Consider the following 27,900-nt stretch of genomic DNA (forward strand, 5'->3'; position numbering starts at 1 on the left):
GGCACCCTGGCTTTTCTGATGGAACTGGGAGGGGGGGTCAGGTAACAACCTTGGGGTGCAAATGATGATGTGCTTCACAGGCACTCATAAACCTGGGCCTTCCCTCTGTCACTTAGGTTTTAGAGTCATGTTACTCTTTATGCTCTCCAAGTGCCTGTCAAGCCATCAGGAGTAACTGACTCAAAAAGCCCAAGGGATTTTAGACACTGCAAACTGAGGATTCTTCAGTTTCCTCTGTGACTCTCTCCAAGCCAGCAGCACACAGGTGACAACTGCTGATGGCACAGGAGAGCCGTGGCTGCCACCAATGACACGAGGTGCAGAGCATGAGTTTCAGGAGCAGCAGGAGTGCCTCGTCCTCAGAAAAGTGCACCTTGTGCTGCCCCTCATGGGGCTCCTCGGGTGTTCTTGCACCATGTGGCAGGCACTGTGGCTGGATGAAAGGCACACATCCATCTCGTGATGGAGAAGGATTGCCCCCAGGGAGTGAGCAAGGTTTGTGCTGCACACAGGGCACTGAGTGGTGAGGTGCTAAGTCCCTGAAATGGGGCTTCTCCCCTGGCTTCTTGCTGCTTGCTGGGTATGGTTGGCCATAGCCATTTGCAAGAACATGTGCTTGGCCCCTAAAATGTGGGGCAACACCTCTCAGGGTCTTTACCCAGCGATCAGTGGAGGGCAGTCCCAGAGTCAGGGCACTCACTGAGCCCTCCCTGCTGAGGGTTTAGGTCAGGGAACATGGAGGAGGATGCAGAGAAGCTGCGGAAGATGAAGGGCCTTGCTGCTGCACCTTGAGGGCTTTGCCATCGAGCCGTGAGGGGCTGTTCTGTCTGAGCCATGGGGCTCTGTGCCCTCTGTCCTCACCTGCAGGAGTACATGTGGTTCTTCCGGACGCTCCTCCTGAAGAAGCCTTTGCAGCCATCGCAGCTGGAAGCCCCGTAGTGCTTCCCCGTGGCGCGGTCCCCGCAGATGGCACACAGCGTGCTCACCCCAATGCTGCTGGAAGTGTTGAGGCTGGCTGCTTCTGACGGAGACGTGTCTGCAAGGGGAAGGACACAGCAAGAAGAAGACAGTGAGACAGCCAGCCAACATTTGCTAACTCAGCTACCAGCCAGAGACTCTTGGGGAAACCAGGCAGCTGCAGCCTGGCTGTGTGGCAGGGGCCAGGCAGAGAGGTGTGTGTAAGCTCTCTGTGCTTAAGTAAGTGCATTTTGGGTGCACTAAAACTTCCTGTATTCCACGGTGAGAGCCCTCTTCCCAAAGGCCTGGCTGCAGCAATGCCTTCAGATAAAGTGGAAGCCCATTTGCAGGAGTGACAGAGCAGAGCCAAATTTCCTTGGGGATTTGCGGACGCTTTGGGCTGCAGTAGTGTGGCCAGAGAAAAAGCTGATGCAGAGTTAAAGCTGAGGTATTACAGCTCAGGGTGAACAGCTGATTTATTAGGGAGGTGTTTGTGTTATAGCACTGAAAGAGCCCAAGACAAGCCCTGAGCAGATGAGGTGAACAGTTCCCTTCTGCAGGCATGGAGCTCCAGCCTGCACAACCCTTCTTTGGGAAAACAAGACTTTAGGTAAATAACAAACTCAAATGACTTCAGCTGGAAAACTCATGTGAGCAAAGGCTACCCATGCAAGGAAGGATGGATTAAAGAAAAAAGGTGGCACTCTGGCATGGAGGAGGCTGTAGGCTGGGTATCTTCCAGAGTCTGGTAGGATCACAGTGAACATTGATTTGTCTTGCAGTCTCTACAGACCAAGGGGGAATGGGACTTGCAGGGCTTTTTTTTTGGAGGATAGGGAATTGCAGCAGCCTCTGGAGGAAAAGACATCTGAAAGGCTGAAAACCCCTCCAGAAAGCCAAACAACCCTCAAGGCTGAAGGGATCAGCTCTTAATTCAGTTGATCTAATTGACCCCTCCCATGTACATTTTTCTGTGTCAGCAAAGGCACATCCCCCTCCCTCAGTGGAAATACCAGTCACAAATCATACCCAGGATCTACAAAGCCACAGAAACCTGCTGGGATTTTTAATGCCTGAGCATATTGGCCCCTGATTTCTGGGGTTTAGCAGGGACTCAGTTAAGGCTCACCCTGGAAGGGCCACAGCTGCTCCCACCTGGCACCCAGCAGAAGGGCTGCTCCCAGCTGGGATCCCATGCTAGCCCAACTGTGGGTGCTGGGGGGACCAGGGCAAGTCTGGCTGGGGCAGGGCTGCATTTTTAGCTTCTGTTTTGCAGAGAAAGGGGTATTTCAGCAGGTGCTGCACATCCTGCTCATCCCACCCCTCAGCAGGAGCAATTGGCACAGAAGCAGCAGTGAGCAAGTACAGGGGGTTTTGAGCCTTCCCTACCTCTGGCTGCATCTTTCATTTCCCTGCCTGCTTTCTGTCCTTCCAATTCCTCGTGTCCCTCCTGTATTTCTTTCTGAGTCAGTTTGCTGCCTCTCTGTGTCCCTGCCTGGCACACCCTGTCACGCAGCTACAGCAATACCAGAGCAAAGCTCCTGTCTCCACTCCCAAAGCCCTGAGCCTTCCCAAGGCTGTCCTGGCTGTCTCTTGTCCCTGTCAGCAGCTTGCTTCTGAAAACATCCTTCCTCCATATATATCCTGAGGGCTCAGCTGTGTCACTCCAGAAGGAAAGTCAAATTCCCAGTTTCAGCTAAACACAGGACTTAGATGTGAGAGGAAGAGCTGATCTGCCTGTAATCCCATTACTTGTATATCTGTGAGAGCCCAGATAAATCCCTTTTTAGCAATCTACCACGCTGTAATCAGATGGACATAGAACAGGAAAAACTGGCACTCTTATCGAAGAAATTGCAACATCTCAGTCTAATAGTCAACAACAATGAAATTATTGCCTAATGGATAATTTTCCAATTAAGTTTATTTTGCCAAATATGTGCCAAAAATGTGGGCTCTGGCTGCTGCAATCAAGTGGTTGGAATTAAGGTAAATAGAGGAAAGAAAAAATCTGATTTTGAGACCTTGCAGCTGAGCCCTGTGTTAGGACAGAAGCTGCTCAAGAGGTCCCAGAACCTGTCTAAGCACAGGATGCATTTTGCCTGTGAGAGGCAAACTTGGTCCCTGCTGAGCAGCCACCCTGGGGCTGGAGCTGCAGAGCTGTGCAGGGCAGTGGCTGGGCTCTGATGCAGTCCTTGGCCAGAACAAGAGGCAGAGGTTCTGCAGGTGGAGGTTCTGTAGGAGGTGTGTCCTCCAGGGCAGCTCCTGCAGTGCCAGAACAGCCCTGGAGCTGGGCCCAGGAGGAGAGGAGTTGGTGCTGCCTGCCCCAGCTGACTCATCCACCCCTGGAGTGTCACAGCGCACTGGATCTTGTCACAGGAAATTATCCTCTGCCCCATGGAGCCCAGGGTGGGAAAATCACAGCCCCTTGTGCAGATGCTTGCTGGGTGGAAGAGGGGCACAGAGACGGAGCAAGGCCTGAGCTTGTCCCAGAGTGCCCAGATGGATATCAGTAGAGCCAAAGGGGGTGACTTGTGGCACCTAAATGGGTAGGACCAGCCCCCAGGAGTGGAGAAGGGGCTGGGACCCAGAGTGGAGGAGGTTACTGCACAGCAGAGCCACTCTGGCACCACAGTGTTACATCCCTGACAGAGCAGAGCCACGACCCTGGGAAGACCCACACAGGCCGTGATGGAAGAGTCCACACAGGCAGCACAGCCCTCCTGGGACAGAGCTGGCCAGCAGCCCCAGTGGCACAGCACATGGGAGGAAAGGGCTCGGGGAGCCACGTTCTGTGCCTTTGCTTAGTCATTAACCTCATATTTAGAGAGACTTTAGGGGGGACTGGGAGAGGAATCTCCTGTTATCTCTGAGCATTTAATCACCAAGACTCTTTGGTCCCCAGATGGATGGGCCAGCATTGTGAATTCTGGAGGGTTAGGTGTGATGCTACCCTCCTGAAGGGATGGGAACATTTGTCTATCCTCTCAAGGCCCCCTTGTCCCTCTTACTGGGGGCTGAGCCAGAAAAGGGGATGCCACCCCTACACCCCAGAGCTGCACTGGGGAAGGGCTGTGGCCTCAGAACAGCTGCAGCAGCAGTGCCTAAATAATTTCTGGTGGTGATTTTCACCCCTACCAGGTGCTAAATGCCTTTCTGCTCCAGGGACTGGCTCTCAGCTCTGGAGACACAGGGTCAGTTGTGTGTCTGGTGAACCACCAACAGCACTTCATACAGAAACTTTTGGCTGAGGTATGAGACCCCCACCATGTTCAGCCCCATTCCCTGGGATGAATGTCTGGAGGGGACCTCTCATTCCACCCAGCTCCTGGCGTGTGCCTGCTCCCAAGGGCTCTGGGCTGCAGGACACCATCCCTGTACCAAACACAGCTCTGTGTCCCTGCTCTGTTTTCCCCTGGGGAAGCAGAAATCCCCCTGGGAGCTCCCCATCTGACACCCCTTCCCTCTCCGGGAACATTTTTGGTGCCACCCCAGGGACTTCTCCTCCTGCAGCCCCCGGCTCATCCCACCCAGCAGAGGGGAGAAGACAGAGGGGACTTACCATTGCCCATAGCCAGCACCTGCATGTTCTCAAACTCCAGGGTGGTGTATGCCGGGTCTAGCGCTGCGCTATAATCTGCCATCTCCATGTCTATGAGGGCTTTGGAAAGGCGCATTATCCTCGGCAAACACGGGCCAGATTGTACCGATTCCCTTGTCCCAGGCTATTGGCCCTCCTGCCTTCCTCTGTCTTCACTGCGTCCCCTACCTGTTGTCTTTTAATTCAGATATTTCTCTGAAAGGATTTGCTGAGCCTCAAGGCCTATACTCCCAGAGGGGTGGAGGCAGGAGGCAGGGGGTTAATCTTTAATCATCTCACCCATTGCCGAATACTGCTAAGCTGGTTTCTTTTTTTTTTTCTTTTTTTTTTTTTTTTTTTGGTGGAGCAGCAGTGATTCTTGTTGACTGTTTATTATTGGATCTCAAGGCGTTTCTGATCCAGGCAGCACCACAGGAGCAGGCACTCGCCGAGGGCTATTGACCTTGATGCTGAGCTGCTGGTGCTGCTCTTAATTGTCCCTGGGGTGGAAAACTTGGAAAAAGCCCTAGCAGGAGAATAAGGCTCTTCTCCACTTCTGTCATTGCCTTCCTCTCCTCACCACTGGTTGACTACACCCCTGTTTTTCCCTTTTCTTGCTCCCTCCATCCTTTCCAGTCCTTCTTTTCTCTCCCTCACGGTCAGAGAAGGTCAGCTCCTGCCTGGAAATGTACATGTTGCTATATAAAGTAAAACGTGTGACTCCTTTTACTTCCCTATAAACCAAGATTTACAGGGGGCTGGATGCTCTATAAACAGATCCCATCCTGCAGCCATGGCCAAACAGCGAGCAGGGCTGGGGGGTGGCACAGACACCCTGGGAATCACCAGGGTGGCTCTTGTCCCACAGCTGAAATCACCCTGTGCCAGACACCCCCCAGCCTTGGGTTTTGGCTGATATGGCATAAAAGTTTCATGAGACATGTTACAAGGGAGCAGCAGGAGTTTTCCTTCTGCGGGTGCACTGTCTGCTGCCAGCACCAACAGCGGTTCTGTGCCTCACCCAGACCTCGGGTCTGACCCCACTGGTGCTGGGCAGAGGGGCCAGAGCTGCCTGAGCTCTCCTCCCCAGCTGCCCCATGGCACATCGCTCCTCCACTTCAGCCAGAACTGAGACTTTTCAGTGCAATTGCGAGATCATTGAGTGGGAATTTAACCCATCTCTGAATGGCACCGGCTGCATGGCGCAAGAGAACCAGGAATTAATGATTTGGTATCAGGTCGCTCTGCAGTGAAAACAGCCCCGTGGTTTCGCAACCAGCAGCGACTGAGTCCACACGCTGCCGATCTGGGCTCCCAGAGCCTTGTGTTTGCTCTTCCCAGGCACCCCAATGCAGCCCCAACCCCACTGGCACCACAAGCTGCCCTGGCCACGGTGCCATCACTGCCACGACACAAATCCAGTCTCTGGCTCCACACCAGTAGATGCCTTTGGGAAGTTAGGCTGGTCGTGATTTTCTGTTCACATTTTAGGAGCACATGGAATTGTTCAAGCAGCTGTCTGCTCCCACAAAACTAGGACCTACATAACACTTCTGAGCAGCTTTCTATCCTGAGGCTACAGGTCTGCCGGAGTGAATCTGAGCACAGGGGAGAACCTTCTGCTTTCCCATACTTGGGAGGTGAGAAATGATCCTTTGCTGCAGGGGAAACAGTTTCAGTCAGTGCTCCTGAGGGACAGGCATTCATGTGCTGGTGGCTCTTCCTTTAGGCAGATACAGTCCTTGCCAAAAACTGGTTTTATGATGTGCAGACTGGGATGGAGATGCAAGAGTACAGCATAGACCCCTTGATAGCCTCGTCCCACAGACCTCCATCCCAATCCTGGCCAGGCCATGGTGATCCCTTTGATTAGATAAATGCTACAGACACCAGGTCAAATATGTGCAGGATTTGCCCCAGCGTCTAGTAAAATATCGTAAAAGCAGGGCCTGTTCTGCTCTGCTCAGCAAAACAAATCTTTTTCTTCAATAGCCTGCTGAGCAAGGAGGCTGCAAAGGCCATTTACTTCCCAGGCAGGAAGGATTAAAAGGGCCAGGAATAGAAATCGGAGAGGCAGCGTGTGCGGGAGAGCGGCAGATAAGGAGCGGGGAAGTTTGGAGAGCATTAGGTGGCTCACAAGGCTGGGGCTGTCAATGGGACATGGTGTTTTCCACCCAGGGTTGTGTTGACTGTTGTGTTCTCACTGCCAGTGTCCTCTGTGGGTCACCAGTGCCCCCTCCCAAATCCCTCATGTTGGTGTGGAGGTCGAGGGCCAGACCAGCCAAGGACACCACGCACTTTGCCCTGGAGATGGGCTCCGCTGGAAACGCGTTGGCTGCTCCCTGGGCCCTGTTGCTGGAGATGATGTCTCCCCTGGTGTCTTCTACCTGGGGAGTCCTCGTCTCCCCCTGGCATCGTTGTGTGCTGAGTTTTGGGACAGCTTGCCAATGCACTCGTGGCTTGTACTGGCCAGCAGGACCCCACAGCTCTGTTTTGGGTGGGAGATGTTTGAGTCAGCAGCTGCTTGTGGGGCTGTTTCAAACACTTCTGGCTACAGATGTTTAGCCATTTTTATTCCACAGAGAGACAACTCATAGCAGACCCCCACTGATAGGTGAAGGCTTTTCCCAGACTAGGTGCTCTGGGGAAGTTCAGCTCCCAGCTCTGCTCCTCTCTCCTGTCCCCATTTTCTGTACGCTGCACCCACTGTTTCCTGTGTCAGGACATGGTTGCAAAGGAGACCATGACAGCTCTGGGGCATGACCTGTTCTGTGCCAAGTGATTATTTAATTTTTATCTGTTCAGCAGTAAATCCTTTCCCACACTGGCACATCATGGCACTAATTCTTGCCTTATCTATATATCACCATCTGGCAAATTTATGCAAACATAAAGGGGATTCCCTGAAAATAAGATCTGTGCTTCTCAATAGGTGAGGATCAGGAACAGAGTATTTAATAGGGCATTTTTGGTAAGGATGCCGTCACCTGTGCTTGCTAGCTATGCATGTCAAGCAGGTGAGCAGGCCCCTCTCAAGGGGCTTGTCTCTGTTGCTTCTTGAACAGGTTGTTGTAGGATCAGAGGATAACTGATGTTGGAAGGGACCTCAGAGTCCCTGTTCCAGGCTCCTGCTGGAAACAGGGCCAGCTGTGGTTCCTTGCAGCTTCATCTATTTGGGTCTTGAACACCTCCAAGGATGGAGAGCAGCCTCAGCAGCCAGCTGGCGCTTGACTGTCCTCATGGTTAGACACTGGCTGAACGTCTCTCCAGGTTTTATGCCTCTTGATCTCCAGCCATGCACCCTGTGAGGAGCCTGGCCACACCTTTTTGCTGTTCTGTGTGTGTTATGCTCCTGCAGTTGCTGCTGGCCCAGCTCTCCCGCCTGATGCAGGACACAGCCCTGTCTACCAGTGGATCGACCAGGCGCCCCAGTCTGGGGTTGCCTGCAGAGTTTCTGAGCATTGACCATGACCAGGGGCCCTCCTGCCCTTTGCTTTTCTCTCTCACAGCTCTGCACTCTTAAGAAATGCCCGGCAGAAAAGGCAGTGCCCAGAGCCAGCAGGAGGACCACCCTCAGCTTTCATCGGCAGTGCCATCGCTGGCCCTGGCAGCCCTGACTCCAGAGCTCTGCTCCCGTGTCACTCACACTTCCAAGGCCATTGTAGAGCTGGAATATTTCACATGGCCTTTTTTCCCCCACATGCACACGAAGCAGAGATGGGCTGAGGTGTGAAAGCTCTCCAGAGCAGCAAAGGCCTGAACAGGCCAGGGCCCTGCTCAGCCCGTCGCCATTTCACGAGCGAGCTGTGGGGAAGCAGGAAGCCCAGTTACGAGACAAAGAACAAAAGTCCCAGGGGAACGTCACCAGCGTAGTCATCTCCACACATGCAAAGGTCCCTTCTGACTTTTTTTTTTTTCCCCTTTGAAATTTCAAATTCCAGTTTGTGGACAAAGTCCTGCCTATCTGAGAATATAGATCTCCGACCACTGACCAAACTCCACTTCAAGCAGTCCCGAGGACTGCTCTTCCCCTTGCCCATGGACCTGTCTGCTCAGTCCCTGGATCTCCCAGGATCATGCCGAAAATTTTGCTCTGGAACACAGCACTGGTACTTGCACAAAGTGGATTTTAAACTTAATGTCAGCAGCTTCCTTTCTGGGAAGAACCTCGGGAATAACCAGGTAGGAGCCTTATCAGCAGCAATTAATTTGGCCAGGCATTGCAGAGAGAAAATGAGAAGGAGAAACAAGGGCTTCCATTGTGCTTGTACCAGCAATTTTAGCTCATCATTTAAGTAAGGGAAGGGGGGGAAAAAAAAAAGCAGCTTCAGAGGGGATGAAAAACAAGAGGAAACATAAGCTTGTGGAGGCAGAGCCACTCTTTATGGTTAACTGATAACTCCAATTTGCCTCTTCCCTCTCATCTTTTCTGATTCTCCCAATTAAGCTCAACTTATTCTCATGCTAATCATTTCTTGACCTGTTTATTCTGCATTAAAAAATTAACAGAGAGCAGTTTACTGCATGACTTGCTCACACAGAGCTGCTACAGATTAGCAGGCATGCTTTAAGCCCCTACACAGGACTTTTGGGTCTCGCAGCCAGTCTGCACAGCTCGAGGATGAGCTTTTTTTCCTGTTTTTAAAGAACAGCTTTTTCTAAAGTCAATATAAACCCCCCTCCTTTCATGCCTTGAGTATATTTGCTCGGTGACTATTTCCAAATGGGAAAGATAAAGCCAAGGGCTTGTGTTTTGTCAGACTTTTTGTAAACAGGGGTATTTAGGCCATACTGTCAAACCCTCCTGCCTTCTGCCTTGGCGTGCCGTGACTCCAGAGCAGAGTTGTCAGAGTGTTAATAAGCAGCTCCAAGGAATTTGTTGGTGCTGGGGGGCTGCAGGTCAGCACAAGCCCCCAGCTCAGGGGGCAGATCTTTGCCTCTGCTCTTGGCAATCATATGACAGACACACAAATGGGGGTCTGCTCCCATGTCCCTCCCCAGAACTTCCCCAAAAGCTGTGAGAAGCCTCCAGGAAAACAGATGATTCAGCAGAGGTTGTTTAGGGTCTGTTTGCCCCTTGCCAGCTGCACACTGCACATCCCTGCCCCAGCAAAACACTTTGTGGAGGTGAAAATGAGCCACCAGCTCCATCCAGGGAGGTGGAGTGGAAAGATCTAGCAATGAGAGGCAGGAGGAGACCACAGCCACGTGCCAGACCTTGCCTGGGGAAGATACAATCAATTTTATCATCCTGTTGAACAGCAATCACTCCTGGTGATTTACTTTCCCCAGGGCCTGTGGCTGGGGTTGGGGCAGATTTGCTGTTTGGAGCTGGGGGCAATGCCCAGGACAGACAATCCCTGAGCAGAGCACAGACACACTGCCGCTGCTGAGCTTGTGACATGTGCTGGCACCCCAGCACAGCTCAGGGGGACAGAGGCAGCTTCATTGCAACCTTAGGCTGTTTCTGACCAAAGTTATCAAAACCAACTAATTTTGTCCTGGTCCCCAGACCACAAAATCCCCGTATGGAGAATCGAGGCAGCTTTTGGGTGTGGGGAAGAGTTAGTTTACAGAAGGTATAAGACTCTGCCTGAACTCCTCTCCAAAAGCAACATGTGCATTTCAGCCTCAGCTGGGATGATGTTAGGCCTGGAGGCAATTATTGGAGCTAAAATAAATAGCTGCTCTGCAAAACTGGTAGGGAAAGAACTGCAAACATGGGTACAGACAGACCATTTCAGCATATACTGCTCTGGTGATAACACTGTGCTTGCTTTTCATCCCAGGACTAGAGAGGGGTTTATTATCCTGCCTAACAAGGGCTCTGAACTCTTGAGGAAGTAATTCTTATTTCTCCTGAGAGCTGTTATTATGCAAGGACAGTGAATTTGAGCTGTTCCCAGAAGGAAGGCTGTACTTGAAAATGGCAGGGCACTTGCAGATGTGTATTTGCCATCCCTCTGCCTGCACTGCAGCCCCTGAGAGCAGCATCTGCCTCTGGGGCCTGCAGTTTTGTAGCTGTGACTCTGGAAACCTGCCTGCTCTGTCTTCTTGCAAAATCACACAATGAGCCCAGGGCCAAGAGAGGGAGGGGAATAGATTCATCTTCTTCCATTCCACCAGCTGCAGCTTGGCCCAAGCTACAGCTCCCACGACTGATCCCACCTGCCCCCTTAGGGCCCTACACCACAAGCACTGCACTCCATCCAAACCCCAACCCGGACACTTTCCTGCTAACACTGTTTGGGAGGAAGTCCAGAAAAGCTCTGACTTTGCCATGTGCTGTTCCAGGTTCACTGACTACACTGGCAAAAGCTTGGCTGAAATCCAGTGGTTTAAGCCCCATTTAAATGGGGGAGCAGGAGCCTCAGGGCAGCAGCAGCACTGGAAAGAGGGTTTGCTGTCAGCAGCAGACACCTATTGCTCTCCATGCCTGGCCAGCTCACACATTCAGTGTGGCAGGGATCTCAGCAGCCTGCTCTGGACCTAGGGGGAACTTGTTTAGCAGATGGGTATGATTCCTTTGGGCCTGAAGGAATCCTGAAGCTTCCAAGGAAGAGGATCCCTCCTGAGCTCACAGTCTGGCAGACAAGTGAGTCTCTCCCTTCAGCCCTGCCAGCTGTTTGCAGGGCTTTTACGTTTCATTGACATTTATACATTCATTATACACACATGAAACAGCCCCTGAATCGTTTAAGCTGTGGAGCAATAGGTGAAGGAGGAGAACAGCCAAAATCAACAGAGGTTAAACATCAAGTTTTAGCTCTTTTTTTTTTAAATAACTTTTTGAAAAGCTGAGTGCATCGGGAAGCCACATCTGGAAGTGACCTCCAGTGGCTGCTGGGGCTCTCAGAATCAGCTCTCCCTCAAAATTGAGGCAAAAGACTGAATGCTGCTGAGGGGTGGAGGGAGAGCTGCAACAGGACAGGGGTGTCAGGGGACAGTCTGAGCCCATGGCCCTGGAGGAGGGCAAGTCAAGGGCACCTCAAGAGCAAAAAGCATCTTCCTGGACCAAACAGCTCCAGCTGCCCTCCTGCCCCAGGCTGGCTGGCAAAGTCAGCCCCAGCTGGGGAGCTGAACCTGGGGGAACAGCCCAGGACAGGGCCATCTCTGCCTGGTGGGAGGAAGCATGAGGAAGGAGGGAGGCTGCTGCAAGTGGGAGCACTGGCAGGTCTGAATCAGGAAAGGCAGGCTGGGCATGAAAAAAACCCCATAAAACACAAAGGGGTGGTAAGTTAAAATTTGGGAGATTCTAGTTTCTGGAGACAGAAGGAGATAAGTTAATGCAAAATGCTTTTTCTCTGCAGGAGTGTGGGGAGTGCCTGAATAACCTGCTGTGTCCCCAAAGTCCTCAATCACTAGAGCACAGCAAGGGGTGAGTGAGAACCAGACAACACTCAGGAGCTCCAGGTCCACAGCAGCTGCACACCCACCACACACCCTCCTGTGTGACACAACCCTCCTGTCCACTGCCAGAGAAACAAAAACACAGCAGAAGGCAAGGTACAGGAACATGGGAGCCTTCTACATGAAAGGTTTGTTGCATGGGGGACAGCAAAGGCAGGAGATCACACATCCCTACAGTTCCAGAAAGCCATGGCCAGGCACTGCAGGGCCAAATACCTGGCTCCCAGCTAAAAAACATGGGAAACTGCTAATCAGCCCATGAGTATTTGACCTAGGTCTGCAACACTGGGTAACGCTATTGTTTGTCCCTTTACGTTCCTGCAAGTCCCAGTGCCATTGGCCTCTTGTATCATAAAGAAATTAAAATGTATTATGACCATAAACTACATCATTTGAGGAAATGAACCACTTCTAGTAAACATATCATGGGACACTGAAGCCATGAACTTTCCTAAATCAATTGCCAGCTGATAAAAGAGCGCAGATATTGCTGGGAGCAGCCCCCAGCATGTGACTCCCCACTGGCATGGGGAGCTCATCCAGTGGGATGGTGACTGGGGGTGCAGGCTACCCCAGGAGGCACAAACCTCACCACCAGCACAAGCCCTGCTTGGGAGGAATAGCTCAGGCAAGAGGAGCAGCTCAGTTTTTGAGTCCTGGAGTGGAATGGAGGCTGTTGGGGTGTTTTGGGGGTGAGGTTGTGTGAGGCATAGGGGTCCAGGGCTTAGGAAGCACCAAACATGTCCAAGTTCCTCACGGTGCTGGTAGTGGTCTGCAGGAACTTGGACACATTTGGTGCATCCTAAGCCCACCCAGCCTCCTGGCCTCCACACCGAGGTCCCCGTGGATGCTGGGGTTGAGGGGCTGAGTACAGAGCTGGCTGGAGAGGGCCACAGAGGGGAACCCTGAAAACCTGTCTAGTAAGGACTCTGTGCAACCAGTAGAGTTTGCACTGGAAGTGTTTTTCTCTTAGTTGCTTCTAAGCTTTCATTATGAGGGCTGGGAAGTTGGGCTGCAGACCTGGCTCAGGAGCAGAGGTTGTGCTGCAAGTGGCAGGATCTGTCCCCAGGCCAGCTGAGGCTGCAGCCCGGGGCAGTAATGCCAGGCACTGGGAACTGGCCTGAGAATGACTGAATCATTTCCCAGACAGCACAGGAAATCACTGGGGTACCCACGGGATGCCAACCTAACTCTACCACCTCTTCCCCCAGGAGTCACAGCACCCACCATGCTGCCCATGTTGGGGCATCTCTCTCTTGAGCCCCAGAACTAACCTGGAGCCATCACCACCCACAAATCTGGTATGTTCACCCTGCACGAAGCCAAACAGAAACCAGAGACATGGGGGTCCCATCCGGTGGGGACCAGCAATACCAGTGGGAATGAGCATGTTCTGGCAGCTCCAAATCCACACTGGAGACCCTGTCAATGCCCTTCATTCACATAAACTCTGCAGCGCTGGTTATGCAGCTGCTTCTCTCCCTGCTGAAGTGCTGGGGGAGCAGGGGGGTACCTGGTGTTTCCTGGAACAGGTCGTATCTGCTGCCATTCATCTTCCAGGGGCGCTCAGCTGCGTGGGCAGAGCTAGGGAAGTCTCGCCCCTGGATGGGGCTGTGCAGCCGGTGAGCCCCGCGCGGGCAGCGGGGCACGAGCCATGCCCAGGAGCTGCTTGTGGCGCAGAGGCAGGGACAGGCTAATCCCTTAATGCTGGTCACAATGAGATTTGATGGGGAGCAGGAGTTTGTGCCGCAGAGCCGCAGGTTTTAAAGGGTTCTGGCCACTGCCCGGAGGAAAATTCTAAGGTGGCTCTGGGTCTGTGCCCTGCTGCCAGTGCCCGCAGCGATGCCCGCTGCTTTCTGGGCCACCTTTCTGAGGTCCCTCACCCTCCTCTCTGGCCTGCCACTGCATTTCTTTAGGGCAGGGAGTACCTGACCATCTGTGCGGCCCTGGAGGTTGATCCAGAAAATGTGCCTGGGTGTGTCTAACAGCAGGAGTGGGCCTGGCTCCTCCGGGAGAAGCTGACTGCTTTTGCTTTAAAGTGTTTCTATATAAATAACCAGAACACCGTGTCCTTGAGCAACAATCTTGTTTTCCCCTCCCAGCTAACATCACAGCACAGGATGGCTCAGTGCAAAGGGGAGCAGGGACACTGCTGAACACCCAAAATTTTCTCCTTTGCAGGAAGTGTGTTCTGGCAAGTGTGGGCCTGTTTATAATGGAGGAGGAAAATGGTGTGAGGGAATAGAGTGGCACTTCACTGGGGTTTCACAGGCACTGGGTGGATTGCTGAAAGGGAGGCCTGGACACCTCTGAATTCAGCCTTGGGCTGCATGGCTGTGACCCAATTAGAGCCAGGTCTTATCAGCCTCTGTGTCCAGAAGAACCAATTCAGCGACAGACCCACCTGAAACATCCATTTCCCTGCATTTTCCTTCCTCCTCAGATGACTCTTTTCCTGCCAAGCCTACCTGTGCTTTTGCTGTGCCAAGGAGAAGAGAGCTCATTCCCACCCTCCAGCCATCAGGTCCCAAGCACCACCTCAAAGGCACTACTCTAATGGAGCAAAAGCATTCCCAAGCCATTCCTGTCTCCACAAGCTTTTGCTTCCACTCAGAACTGCCTGAGTTATATTTGAGTTAATTTGGAGTGCCCACAGTCAGCAACTTCCAGAATGCTGCTGGTGGGTCAGGAATGGGGAGTGAGCAGCAGCTCTGCCCCTCAGCTCTGTGCCCAGGGAGGGGACCAGCAGCTCTGTGCCCAGGGAGGGGACCAGCAGCTCTGTGCCCAGGGAGGGGACCAGCAGCTCTGTGCCCAGGGAGGGGACCAGCAGCTCTGTCATCAGCTCTGTGCTGGCAACAGGGGCTGATGCCCAACATTCCCATGTGGAGCAGGGAGCAGCATCAAGGGCAGGGCTGGGACTGAACTGTGCCTAACCCCATGACACCTCCATGCACCCCTGTGTTGCCACACAGGTTTTAGTGGCTGTAACAGGGAAACACACCCAAGTCAACAGACATTTCTCCCAGACAATGGCAGTCTCCAGGCACACGCCCATGGATGAGCCACAGGCAGCACTCGGCTCTGCTTCCACCACCTCGGTCCCACCACCTTGGTGGCAGCAGACTCCAGGCAGGGGAGTAGCCAGGGCTGTGGATCTGAAGCCTGGCTGTTTGTCCCCTTGTCCCTCCTGCCTCCTTATTCCACTCTTCATTTCCTGTTGCCACCTTTGGCCTGCCAGCACTAAGCTCTGCTTGAGCCCTCAGGCATCCATCAGAGCTTTGTCCATTCTTCCCTGCTGGGCCACTTCCACCTCAGCATGTCCCTGGCACAGGACCTGCTCAGGCTGCAGGTGAGAGGCTGCTGAGCTGGATGGGGACCTGCAGCAGTTGTTACTTTACACCTTCTGCTGAGCCCCTGGTGCTGCCCTGTCCATTAACCTGACAGCATGCCCAGCCTCACAGCCCATGGCAAGATTCCTTGGGTGGTGTTAGTGAATCCTCTTCCCAGGCTGAGCTGCTGCTTTTCACCAGGGTGGTGGGGTGGCTGCTGCCATCCCACCTGCTGGATGGGCTGCAGGCATTGTCCAGCTGGATGGAAGCCAGGGCAGGCTGGAATGCTGCAGAGGAGCAGCACCAGCCTCTTCTCATGGGGTATCAAGGCTTTGGGGACCCTGTGGCAAAATGATCAGCATCCCTTGGGAACAGAGGGGGAAGAGAAGTGGCTGAGTGGGGCAGGAGGAGCTGGGCTCTGACTCCATGAAGGGTACTGGGCCATAAACCCAGCACGGTGGCTGTCGTTTGTGTGTCGGCAAACATGTTGAGTGGGCTTGACTATTGATTCTGACCGTATAAACCGGTGTTGTGGCACTTGTTCAGGTTTGTGCAGGTTTTACAGCTCTTGTTATGAGAAGTGCCCATGTATTTGGCTTTGCTCCTTCCTTCAGGTCTATGTGTTGACATTGGCTCTCCTAACCAGAGCGTTGGACCATGCCAGGAAGCTGAGTGTGTGTCTCTCCTTGTGTTTCCCACTTTACCAGGGGTTATCACCTTTCAAAGCTCACACACACCCATGGCTGGGACAGGTTTCTGGTGCAGAGGCAGGTGAAAGGTGTCTGCTGGTCCCCACCACTGGCTGGTGGGTTTGGGTTCCCTGTGCTCAGTGACAGGAGATGAGCACCCACCCTGACAGATGGATGAGCAAAACTGCAGGGTTTGCAGACTTGTTGGGATTTGTTGCAGACTGCCCTGGGAAGTCTGGAGTGGAATGAGCGAGGTCTGTAGGGCTGTGATGAGGATCAGGCTGTCAAACCAACTTGCACGTGCAGAGAAGGAAAAGATGCCCCCAGAGCACCATCACAGAGGATTTGGGCTATGCCTGGTCACCTACAGTGGAGGCACATACTATCACCCATTCCCTGCCTCCAATCCGCTTCCCAGCAGGAGCTGCCAGCAGCAGTTGTGCCCTCAGGGACACCTTGGTGCTGGAGGCTCAAGGGCTTGAGCTCACAGTGATGGTCCCCATCTGTCACTCAGCACCAGAGCTCCATTACTGTGGGGATGCAGCTGGAATCCCTCTGGTGACTGCAGGATTTTGGGATAGGAAGTCTGGTCAGCCTGGCAGAGCCAGGGTCTGTTCGCTCCTTGACTGCTGGTGCATTTTCACAGCCACTTGCTCTGCATGAGCTTCTCCTCCCACCCCTTTGGTGCAGCATCCTGAGCCTACCTTTATTTTTTGAGACATGTATTTCCTGAAGGGATTTGCTGAGTAATCTCTCTTGATGCCCAGGCTGAAGCTTGGACAGGAGCCATTCCTGGGAGTAATTGCTTCTGGGACTTAGCTTTGCTCAGAGGCCCCAGTGCCTCTGCCCAGGACAGGAGGGCAGACCCCTCAGCCCCGGGTTCACCATACAACCCCTACCTTCAAACTCGCCTTCCGTGAAAATTCTGCAACATTTGCCATTTCCACATACATTTCTGCCAGGAACCTTGTTTGCTTGAATATTTGAGGAAAGCAAACAGAGAAGGAGCCTGAACACAAACAGTCATGGATGTTTTTTTGCAGTCTTTGCCCTGTTCTAACCCCAAGCCTGCCAGCAGGCATCCCCTGATGTACCCCTTGGCTCTGCCCTGTGTGCTGCCCTGTCCCCCACTGCTGGCCCTGGTCCTGCTGTATGTAAAAGAAACTCACCCAGCCCTTGCTGTCTGTGGGACCACCATCACTCACACCCCTTTGCACTCATGCTAAGTAAACATTGTTTAATGCCATTTAAGAAATGTCAGCAGATGACTAACAGAGTACAACTGGCAGACTTACACCTGCCCTGCTGAGCTCAGAACATCTCTCAGACACTCCTCAAGCCTTCCTGAGCCTCTTGCTGCTCACCTTCCAGAGCTGGAGCTCATTTCCTGCTGACAGCAGCCCTCTGGGCTCACTCTCCCTATAAAAATACCATTGTGTTTCAAGCTAAGCCCAAGCTGAGGGTGTGCTGCTGGCCCCATAAATGGCTGGAATGAGGTGGGAGAAGTCACAGCCCTGTGGGTAAGTGCAGACACCCTGTGACACTGAGCAGCATCCCCAGCTCTTCCCCAAGGGAACCTTCACCAAGCACCAGAAAACAGCTCTTGGGAGCAGACCAAGGTGCTAACACAGTGATTGTCCCTTTTGCATCCTAGCAAATACCTGTGTTTATTCCTGGCTGCACCAATACTCTGCTCAGGCACTGGAACGTGCTGACCTTGCCAGCACCAGTGTTACAGCCACCCCAACATCCAGCAGGGATGGCCAGAGTGGGAACAAGGAGGGGGGATGTGCCAGATGTCCTAAGAACCATCAGTCCCTGATGGCTGCTAGGCCACGGACACAGAGAACAAGGAGTAAACAGAGGAGTTAAAGAGCAGCTGACATGAGCAGTCAAGGAGGAAAAGTTCAGTTGAGGTCATATCTAGAGGAAACCTGTAAAAAACTTGATGTATTTGGCAGTGAAAATTAAAAATACTCAGGAAATCGGCCCCCTCTTCTGTTTCTCAGTTGAAACTATTCCCCACATCTGACCAGAGCTCCTGAGCAGCAATGACGTCTCGCATTTTTCAGCTGTTTTCCAAAGCTGCTTTACTGCTCAGGGCCAGCCCTAATCATGCACTGGTCCCTGCTGTAACCACCAGCCCTGGGGATCCCCAGCTCTGAGAAGATCCAAAATATGAAGGAGCAGTGCTGCCTGCACTGGGATTGAGACCAATTGCCCAAATTGTGCCCAAGTCTCAGTGGGAGGACAAAGGTGGGTCAAGGGACCCATCCCTTCCTCGCTGCCCAGGAGATGTTCCCCTTGCCCCCTCTCCATCCTCCACCTTCTGACACACCTATTTGCAGCTTCCTGCAGGATTTAGCACCAGTGGAGCCCTTTCCAGCTCACAGCCTGTCCTCAGGTGCTGGTGAGGATTTTGAATGTGCCTCCAGCTCCACATCTCTCCAAAGCTGCAGCATCAGTCCCTTGTCCCCCAGGGACCCACCCAGGGTGCTGGGGACAGGCCAGCTTTGTCACTGCCTGGCAGGGCATCCTCCAAGTCCTTTACACAAGGCACAGGTCTGATGGGAGGGAGATAAGTGCCCCTAGGGTGTCATTTAGGGAAAATGCTGGTGATAGTCTGGAGCAGGGATGGATGGGGAGGGTTGCAGTAACTGCAGTGGGGGGATGCTCCTACTGATGCCACCACTGCCAAGAGAGGGCCAGACCTGCTCACTGTCCCAAGGCTGAATGCCAGTGCCAAGCTTCCCCATGGGAATATACCCCTGGCTTCAGCTGGATGCTGAAATCCTGAAGCTCCTAAGACAGATGGGGAGAAGGGAAAATCAGAAAAATCTTTCCATCTTCCAAAAGAAACTGAAAATAACTCTGTGACCCTCTCCAAGGCTGAAGGCTCCTCTGGAGGACCCTGGTGTGCCCCCATCAGGCATGCCAGCTCCATGGCCTGTCCTGCTGAGGGCTGGGAGCTGCTGGCTGCAAGGGCATCACTATGGGCATGGCTGGGGCTCAGCACCACCACTGCTGTGTGAGCACCCACACTGCTTTCAAAGGGAATAAACTTCTCTCTTGGGAAGGGTTTGGCCACCACCTTGCCATCTGCAGGATGGTGCATCCTGGCTGCTGTGCCCCCTCTGCTGCCCAGCCCCAACCCAACCCTACAGAGCTGCTGGGGAAGCCAGGCACTGCCCAGTCCCACATCCCACCAACCCTTCCTCACCTCTATTTGGATAACTTTTTCACCCGATTTATTTACAAGGACTCCCCTCCTTCTGCCAACACTCTGAGTTTCCTCTCGCTTTAGTCTGGGAGGCCCATCTCACTTTTTTATTCTTATTATTTCTCTCTCCCCCTTGCCTGGCCCCAGGCTTGCAGCGGGTGCCGGCCAGAGCCTGCTTTTGTTCAGCCACAGGAGCAGATGGGGAGAGCGGCCACAGGTGGGATGGGCAGTGATTCCTCCCCATCCACCCCACAGCACCTGGCTCTGCCTGCACTTGCCCAGGCTCAGCACGTGGCTCACTTACTGACTCTCAGACTGAAAAGTTAAAACCAACTTTAAAAATCATAATTAATAAAAATAATTTTTAAAAAATTCTGGAGAAAATTACTGTCAGAAAAATTTACTTGCCTGTGTTTAATGTCACTGATATGCCAGGGCTGGCCAGTGGCTGCTCACATTACAGCCAGCTGCAAGTGGGCAGAATAACTTCATCCTAAGTGATAAAAGAGCTTGTTCAGCTCCTCATGTGTCAAGCAAAGCTGGTTGCTCACTGCAGAAATGAAGTTGGCTTTGCACCCTGGGGTGCAGGCACCCTGGATGTGGGCACAGCCAGACCTGGCCACCCTGCACCACCAGGTCTCCCAGGCTGATGGGAACATCCCTTGACCCTCCCCCTCTCCAAATGAGGTGCAAGTCAGTCTGTGAGCTGGCTGGGTCAGGAGCTGTCTTCCACCAGCATCAGGGGCTTCATCCAGGAGGATGCTCAGCACTGGCTCCTCCTGGGCCAGTTCTCACCCCAGCATCTGACCCTCTGCACATCTCAGAGGCGTCAGTCCTTCGTTTCACCAGCTCACACATGTCCTTCACCACAGGCCCCTTGCACTTTGTCTAAGCAGCACCAGCTGGACACAAAGACACAGCCTGCACTAAACAGACCAAAACCTGGACAGTGTTTTCTGGGCATTTTCCTGCTGCTGGCTCCTGCAGCTCAGAGGCAGGAGTGAACAGAGCTCCTCCAGAGACCTGGCTCCTGCAGGCTGGGGATGCACAAATGAGCAACCTGATAAAAGCAGGCTAAAACACCATTCCATAACTGCTTGATCACAACTGCCTGCTCCAGCCCAGGCCAGTGACACTGCAGCAGATCCTATACAATTCCTACACATTTCCATTGCACTAGGCCATGGACCCACTGAAATGCTGGTATGCCCTGTGCCTGCCATGGCTCACCATGGGGTGATGTGACCTGAAATGATCTGCAGGGTACTAAAGTGCTGGGGGCTGGGGCAAAGTGGCACAAGGCAGAATGCCACGACAGAGGTGGGCTGGGGCTGGAGGTGACACCCGTGGGAGGCTGCAGGCCTGGATCAAGGGAAGCAACCACCCAAAGAGAGGCCATGAGCAAAGTGCAAAAAGGTGTCCTGGGAGTCTCAGAAGCCCTCCTGGGTCCTGGGTTTTCACACACAGTATCTGGGAGGTGGGCTGGGCAGGGGCTGCACACTTGTAAAAGAAAAGAGGAGCAGGACATGAAAAACAGAGTGAGGAAAGGAAAGGTAGTATGATGGAGAGCCTCATGAGGTGTGATGGAAAGCCAGGGGAAACGATGGAGAGTTCTGGAGAGCCATGAGGAACTGATGGAGAGCCACAAGGAAGTGCTGGAGAGCCATGAGGATGTGATGGAGAACCTCATAACTGTGAGACCTCAACTGCTGGGACCTCACTGCACAGCCTGGCCATGCCCAGGGAACCAGGATTCCCAGAACACACAGGACCAAACCTGCTGCGTGGGGATGCTGGCACAGTTGCCCCATCTTGAGGATAATGATGTCAGCCCGGGCAGGGGCACCTGTCCCCCGGGGCCCAGGTGCATTTGTTGGCTGTTGGCATCTGGCACAACCAAGGAGCACAACACGGGGCTGCTCCAGGCTGGTGCCCGCTGTGCCACACCGGGAGCACGGACACAGGCCTGGCAGGCATCTCGCCGTGGCCAGGTGCCCAGGCAGCATTGTACCACCTGGTGCTGAGCCCCGCAGAGGCTGGAGGCTGCTGCTTGTCCAGGCACTACACTCCCTGCCGGGAAGCCAGCCCAGCCGTAACGCTGGCCCTGGGCAGGAGCGCGGCGCTGGCAGGAGCCCGCTGTGCCCACTCACACAGCCCGGGCGTGCCACGAGCCACCTGCAGCCTGTGCATCGGGGCTGGCTGTGTGTCCTAGGGCAGCACTTCACCTCCTCTAAACTGCTGCCACTTGCGCTGCGAGCCCGGCAGCAGCAGCCCCTCTGCCAGCACGTGGGGCCACGCTGCTCCCTCGGGCACGTGCCTTCCTCTTTGGGTCAAGCAGAGTGAAAGAGAGAAAAACACACACAGAGGATTTACATATCAAAATCAACCAGAACCCTTCTCCTGCCTCCATCTCCAGCCTTTGCAGATGCCTGAGGCAGCGGGGAGCGCGGCGGGGCTGGGGCGTGGGGCTGGGGGCTGCTGGCTGCTCCCAGCCCCGCTTCCCGCGAGCGACGCCAGGCCGGCAGCGCGGGCGATGGGAACGCTGTACTCACCATATGGAGCCTCCATCTTAGCGCTTAGCTGGGTGCTTACATTGACCATGTCTCGCCGGCTACTGCTATGGGCACTTGGGGCGAAAACCAGAGGAAGTAGAGGAATAAAAAAGAAATCTAAATAAATAAATAAAAATGTCTCTCACTAAGGAATTAGGTGAAGGCAGGAGGGAGCACGGAGAGGCAGGGCGAGGAAACCTGCCTCTCCTGTTATCTTATTGATTCGCTTAATCAGGGCTAATGTGGGTGGAGATGTTAAATAGTAACCAAGCTCTTATGGAAACCAATCTGCAAGGTGCCGTTGCTGTAGCTATAGTAACTGCTGCCAAGCTAGAAACTCAAACACGGCTTTTACTGGACTCTTTTGGGGCTCCCGCTTCCAGATGGTGTCAAGGCCGGGGCAGCCGCCGGGCCAGGGTTCAGCCCTGGCCACGGGGAGTCAGGGCTGCTGGATCCAGCTCTGCGGTGCCCCAGGTGCTGCTGCGTTTTGTGCCGTCGCCCACCCAGGTCTGAGCCTGTATACAGCGAAGGGCAAACACAGCCTGGGGGGCCAGGGGCTGTGGGACCAGTGTAGGGACTGGCAATGGCACAGCAGAGCCTGGCTGAGGCACAAGAGCCAAACGCCCAGGCCGTGAGTCGGGGCTTGTCAGCCTGGTGCCAAAGCAGAGAGGTTGCTTGGGGATGGGGAGATGCAGGGATGCTGTGGTGGGATGCAGGGTGATTCCCTGAGCACAAAACTGGGCACAGGGTGCTTGCAGCTCCTCTCCATCTCAATTTGCTCCCCAAATTGGGGGTACTCATGAGGTGCCACAGACACTTACGGTCATCTGTGCTCCCTCTGGGACTGCTGTGTCCAGGACCTCATGGTAGCAGATGTGCAGATGGGCTCCCCAACCTCCCCACGAGGCTGTGGCAGCCCCTGTGCCACTGGGGGCTCCATGACTGGAGCAGTCTGGGCTGCCAGGGGCTATGCTGAGGCCAGCAGGGCCATGTGCAAAGAAGTGTTGCTGAAAGGACACCAAGTACATGGGGATTCCAGAGCTGAAGCTGAAAAAATGATTATCCATCAGCACAGAGCCTTCCATATCTCCTGAAAACCGCAGGAAGAGGCCAGGCTGGAGGAGGCACAGATCCTTGCCATTCTCAGGATCCCCCCAGAACCTCAGCTATTGAAATCCTGCATCCCTGAGGGGGCAAAATGAAGGATATCTGCTCCTCTGAAAAGCACATCCCAAGGGAGCGTGCAGAGGGGGGAGTGCTGCTGGATGCAAAGGGCTGCAGGAACCCACAGCTGGATGCTCAAATCCAAGGACTTTTAATTCAGGAATCCCCGAGTCTGCTGGGTGCTGAGAGGTTCTAGAGAGGGAGGGGATGTGGATAATGGGGTGCTCAGTGGCACTGGGGGCGAGGTAGAGTAGTGGGATGGTGTGGGACAGCCTGGGAGGGACAGGGAGTTTGTGGACCTTCAGCGTCATCATCACCTCGTGTCCCAGCAGTGCTGGCTTCTCCCACACGATGGAGCAAAGCACCCAGGAATCTCCTGTGCCCACAGCCCTTGGCCCCACCGAAGGCTTCTGCACCCCCTTTGCTGCTCACCCCCAAAACCAGAGCAAAGGCAATGACTCGGTGTCACCCCGAGGCTTCAGGCTGTGAGTAAGGCAGAACCAACAGGATGGGGGTCTCCAGGCTGCTTTATTGGGGGGCTCAGAGCTAGAAGCCCCACAGTCAGAGGGGCTGCTATGGAGCAGGAGCATGATCGGGGCTCCCCACTTATCCAGCTGCTCACCACGAGGGGAACATCTTGGTATTCACTTGCACCGACCTCTGCCTCAGCACTGGGGGGCAGAGGGGAAAGGCCTCCCAGTCTGCAGAGCAGGGACCATGCCAGCCAGCCCCACTCCCTCCATGGACCCCTAAACCATCCCTATTTCAGAAAACAGGGACCTGAACTGTCCCTAGTTCCCCCAAAGTGGGAAGCAGACAGACAACACTGCTGGAGAGGTGTTAGAAAAGCATTTTCCTACGTGGCATTAGGGATGAAGCAGGTTGGACAGCCAGACTGCCAAGGGGGTCAGTGTTATAAATAATTCTTGTTCGCCCCATCTCCATTCCCAGGGCTCCTCCTGGGGCTGCAGCCCTAGAACCAGCTGACTTGGTTGGATTTGACTCCGGTGAAGCACATGTTGTTGGAGCAGCCCCCGCCGTAGGTGGGGGGGCAGGCTGAGCAGGGCTGCCCCACCTTGTAGGGCGCTTCTCCCAACCAGTTGCCCCTAAAAAGAGAGGAGGGTGACAGCTCTGAGCATCATCAGCCACTGCTGACACTGGCGTGGGGAGGGAGGATGGCCTGGGGGCTCTCCCCAGTCACTTACTTGATGGCGTAGTTGCAGACGAGGAGGATGGCGTGGCGCCACGTGCTGCCCCACACACGCACGTTGGCACAGGTGCCCAGGGCACAGCCCAGGCGGCTGGAGGTGGCCCACACCATCTGTGCCAGGACAGAGAACAGACACTGTTGGTGTCCATCCACCCAGACATCCCACAGCTGATAGCCCCAGGACACCAGTACAGGGCTCTGTCCCACCAGGGAATCGCATCCCAGCTGCCCCAATCTCTTTGGCTGGATGCTGTCCCATCACAGGCAGTGCTTTGTTACCAGAGGGTGACTTTCTGCTCTCTCTCTCCTACCTGCAACCTTCACTGCCCTGCACAGGATTGCCTTGCCTCGCTCACATCCATGAACAGCAGAGTCTGGGCCAGTGCTCCAATTTACCCAGATTAGCTCCTAAACCTCACGCTGAACCACAGCCAGTTTACCCTGCACACAGGGAGCTCAGGCAAAGACAAAAGCTCCTCCTTAAGCCTTTCCAGGTTAAATCTCTTCCAGAAAAAGTGTATATTGCCCTTTTGCAACCAAGAGCATCCCTGAGTACCCCCACGTATGAGCCACATGGGGATGCAGATGCTCAGGTAAAGGTTGGAGCTGTGAAGAAGAGGTAATGGGGCTGGCACAGCTCTGCTGCCAGGCAGAAAAACAGAGGAGTTTTCCACCTTGTGCTGGCCAGGCTTTATCAGGATGTGCCAGGGGATGAAGGGGCTGCATTCCCAGGGAGCCAGAAACAGCTGGGTGCTATGAAGCTGTTCCATCACAGAGAAGACTATTCATGCTTGGCAAAAGTACAAAGCGGCTTATTTTTTTCTCTTCACCACCTTTAAGTTGCCAGAGGTGCGCTGAGAAGAGAAAGGCCAAAGGAGGGGGAAAAAGCTTTTCAAAAAGTGGAAACCTCCTTGTCAACTGGCCAGAAGGTCCCAGCTGCTCCTCCAGTGAGTTGTGAGCTGCTGGGACCTTCCTGCAACAGCCCAAATGCTAGAAAAACCTAGGATGGGAGGCCATCGATGGCATCCCTCCAGCAGATACACTGCCAGCTGCCAGGACCACTGCCTGATCTGAAGCTGGCAGCTGCCAGGGTTTGATCCTGGATTCCAGGAGCTGTGAGATGCCCAAGGCTCCCCTTTGCATCTGGATCCAGGGCTGTGGTGCTCACCTGCGTGTAGTGGCTGCAGACGGAGCCGCTGCATTTGGAGGGGCAGCGGGGGTTGCACTCACGGGGGTGGGGGAAGGAGTAGTGCTGCCTCTCCTGGTGCCAGGATTTCACCATGTCCATGACAGAGCGGTACCTGCAATGGTGAGACAGGTCACCTGGATCTCCTCCACATCAGAGCTGATGGGTGAAGGAAAGGAAGGGAAGGCTCCATACTGAGGAAGTGGGGGAGAGGAATGGTTTGGAGCCAGGGCCCACTGGGAACAAGCATTCCTGGGAAAAAGGGGGGGTAATGACATCCTTGTGCAAAGCCCACTTGTGCTCAAGGCCAGAAGACCATAGACACCTGAGCTCAGCCACATGGAGGAGATCCAGGACCCATAACCCCTGGTCCAGGTGCCTGGCAGAGAGGGCAGTAATGGCACACTTCCCAAATTAACAGCAAGCACCTCTGCTTTCCTGTATTTACCCATGTGTGAGAGCTGGCCCCTCCTCCTCCCCCCCAGGGTCCTTGATGTGACTCTCAGCTCTATCTCACTCCTGTGCAGTGCCAGCTCAGAGCCCCTCTACCCCTTGACTGAGGGGCTGCTGCTCCTCCTCCAGCACTGTGGGGTGTGAGGGTTTCCCAGGAGCTCACTCTGCCTGCAGGGCACTCACCTGCCCGATTGGATGGAGAGGTTCTGTCCCACATACTTCATCAGCTCGGGGGGGCCGTGGTCCCACAGGCAGCGCGCAGCCCACGCCTCCGCTGCCCTGGCCAGCCGCTCATCCCACACCTTCACGGGAAAGGAAAAGGGCAGGCAGGAGGTTTGGCTTGCCAGAGGAGGGAAGAGGAGAAACCTGCTCCCTTGTGCTCTGGGGGTTTTCTGAACACCCTTGAGTGTCCAAAATATATGGATCATGCAGCAGGCTAGAACATGCCCAGGGGAACGAGGGACAGCAGCATATCCAGGAGCAATGGACCTCCCCAGCTGCTGCCACAGCACCTGCACACACAACATAGCAGAGCAGGGATGTCCTGCAGCCCTGCAAGCCCTGTGTGTGTGATTCCCTCTGGGAATGAGCTCCTGCACAAGGTGGAGCTGAGCACAGGGGTGAAACCTTGCAGCCCTGTGCTGCTGCAGCTCACAGCTGTCCCAGCCCTCAGTGCAGCCCTGGCCACAGCCTGACCGGTGAGCACAGCTGGTTCCTTCATGCATTATTTAAAGCTTCCTCACCCATCCTGAACGCCTTTGGGGAGATGCCTGTGTGAGTTATTTTGGAAGGCAGGAATTTAGGCCAAGCAAGAAGCAGTGCAGGATGCTCCCGGGCATGTCTGACCTGCTCTGGTACCCAGCAAGCTGAGCTGCTCTGTGCTTCTCCCAAACTGCATCCAGGGACCACCCAGCTGCTCCCTCAGAGCTCTGGTCCCTTTCCTGGGAGCAGAGCAGCATGTGGCACCTCCTGAGCTCCTCTTGGGGGACCTTTAGGGTGGGGTCAGGAGCTCCAAGCAGGGTGGGCAGAATCTGGGGAAAGCTCTGCCCAGGGTGACCCTCATCTGGAGCTGCCCAACCTGTCAGGGCTGTGCATCCCCTCCTTGACTCCTGCATGTTTCTTCACCTGGGAGCTGGCACCACTTGGAACACTCAAAGAAGACCCTGGAGATCGTGGTGGGATCATCCCTCACAGATGCAATCAGGGAAGAGGCTCCTGCCTGGGCTTTGGGTTGGGACCTGAGCTTTTCATGCTTGTAGCCACCTCCCAGACAGAGGCCCACAGATCCTAAATCTGCCCTCATGGGGAAACGTCTCTGTGCTGGGACTCCATCCCTCCTGTACAGGGGCTGCACGGGTCTGCTCAGCCCCTGGGACACAAAAAATCCCCCAGGGCATGTGTTCAGCCAGGAATCCGGCCAGCATCCTGACATCCCTACTAGGCTGGGGCTCCCACATCAGAGGTGAAGCCCCTTCAGCCCACCAGGGCTGTGGACCCAAAACTACCCTGCCACAGCCCAACTCACCATATATTCCATATTGGCAGCGGGGGGGGACACCTGTGCCCGCACTTGGTTGTGGTAGTCCAGGATGACACTCATGTCGTGGGGAGAGAGGTATCGCTTCCTCCGGCCCCGCGGGACCCCCTCGCCCCACAGCAGGCCCGCGGCCCTGCCCTCGGGGGGGGACAGCAGCTCGGTGGCATTGGGCAGCAGGAAGGAGCTGGACAGCTGTGTCACCCAGCAGCCCAAGGCTGTCAGGTACAGGTGCAAGTGGAGCACAGCCATGCCAGCCCTCCTGGTGGGATCAGCCGGCAGATTTCTGCTCCTGCACGGAGTTAAACAAGGACAAGGGGGATTGCTGGTCCCTGATGCTGGTGTGTGGATCTAGGAGAGAAAACAACTCAGGCACCACTCAGGATTGCAAACACCATGCAAGCGCCACTTCCCAAAATAAGATGGAAACAAATTTTCTTTTTTTTTTTTTTCCCCTATTAATAATACTAGTTTTTCCCTATTAAAAATAGTAATATTTAAAATTAATCTCTTTAATAACCTTATTTATCAGAGCATATTCCCCAGGACCGTCAGGGAGATGCCTGTAGAATCGGTTTTCTTGTTTGTTTTAAAAAAAGATAAAATCAGTAGACAG

General features: G+C 54.2%; 2 protein-coding genes and 1 long non-coding RNA gene across 6 annotated transcripts in view; 1 reads left to right on the forward strand and 2 right to left on the reverse strand.

Annotated features, from left to right (window-relative positions):
* HNF4A (hepatocyte nuclear factor 4 alpha) overlaps positions 1 to 21,906 on the reverse strand; it is a 35,709-nt gene extending 13,803 nt beyond the window's left edge. Inside the window, exons 1-2 of one of the 2 annotated variants that reach the window (XM_088064654.1) lie at positions 21,738 to 21,906; positions 862 to 1,036 (exon numbers count right to left, since the gene is read on the reverse strand). In XM_088064654.1, coding sequence (XP_087920780.1) covers positions 862 to 1,036; positions 21,738 to 21,786 — 224 coding nt within the window. In that variant the 5' untranslated portion in view covers positions 21,787 to 21,906. Of the gene's footprint in view, positions 1 to 861; positions 1,037 to 4,519; positions 4,737 to 21,737 lie in introns of those variants that run through there. The other variant, XM_005524680.3, reaches the window with a different exon arrangement.
* LOC106628274 (uncharacterized) lies at positions 8,551 to 19,197 on the forward strand. Of its 3 annotated transcripts, XR_015774182.1 has the most exons (4): positions 8,551 to 8,719; positions 11,848 to 12,075; positions 13,159 to 13,248; positions 14,391 to 19,197. It is a non-coding gene; the product is annotated as an uncharacterized LOC106628274 (long non-coding RNA). The 3 variants fall into 3 exon arrangements; XR_001331582.2 differs by having other exon boundaries at positions 13,159 to 19,197; XR_001331585.2 differs by having other exon boundaries at positions 11,848 to 12,043; positions 13,159 to 19,197.
* Positions 21,907 to 23,867: 1,961 nt separating the features above from the next.
* Positions 23,868 to 27,536, reverse strand: R3HDML (R3H domain containing like). The gene is made up of 5 exons (XM_005524682.2): positions 27,276 to 27,536; positions 25,934 to 26,052; positions 25,280 to 25,412; positions 24,107 to 24,222; positions 23,868 to 24,007 (listed from the first exon to the last, which is right to left on the reverse strand). Exons 1-5 carry the CDS (start codon positions 27,534 to 27,536, stop codon positions 23,875 to 23,877), a joined length of 762 nt encoding a protein of 253 aa, XP_005524739.2. The 3' UTR covers positions 23,868 to 23,874.
* Between the last annotated feature and the right edge of the window lie 364 nt (positions 27,537 to 27,900).

The sequence above is a fragment of the Pseudopodoces humilis genome, chromosome 19 (genome assembly GCF_049639895.1).
Source record: "Pseudopodoces humilis isolate 2021_Gansu_Grassland_sample_001 chromosome 19, ASM4963989v1, whole genome shotgun sequence".
NCBI lineage: Eukaryota > Metazoa > Chordata > Aves > Passeriformes > Paridae > Pseudopodoces > Pseudopodoces humilis.

Excerpts from the sequence above, each read along its gene's own strand:
- R3HDML (XM_005524682.2), bottom strand. The coding sequence starts at position 27,536 with ATGGCTGTGCTCCACTTGCACCTGTACCTGACAGCCTTGGGCTGCTGG. Across the intron at positions 26,053-27,275 it reads CTGCCAATATGGAATATATG|GTGTGGGATGAGCGGCTGGC; the intron begins GTGAGTTGGGCT and ends TTTCCCGTGAAG. Across the intron at positions 24,223-25,279 it reads TCTGCAGCCACTACACGCAG|ATGGTGTGGGCCACCTCCAG; the intron begins GTGAGCACCACA and ends GTCCTGGCACAG.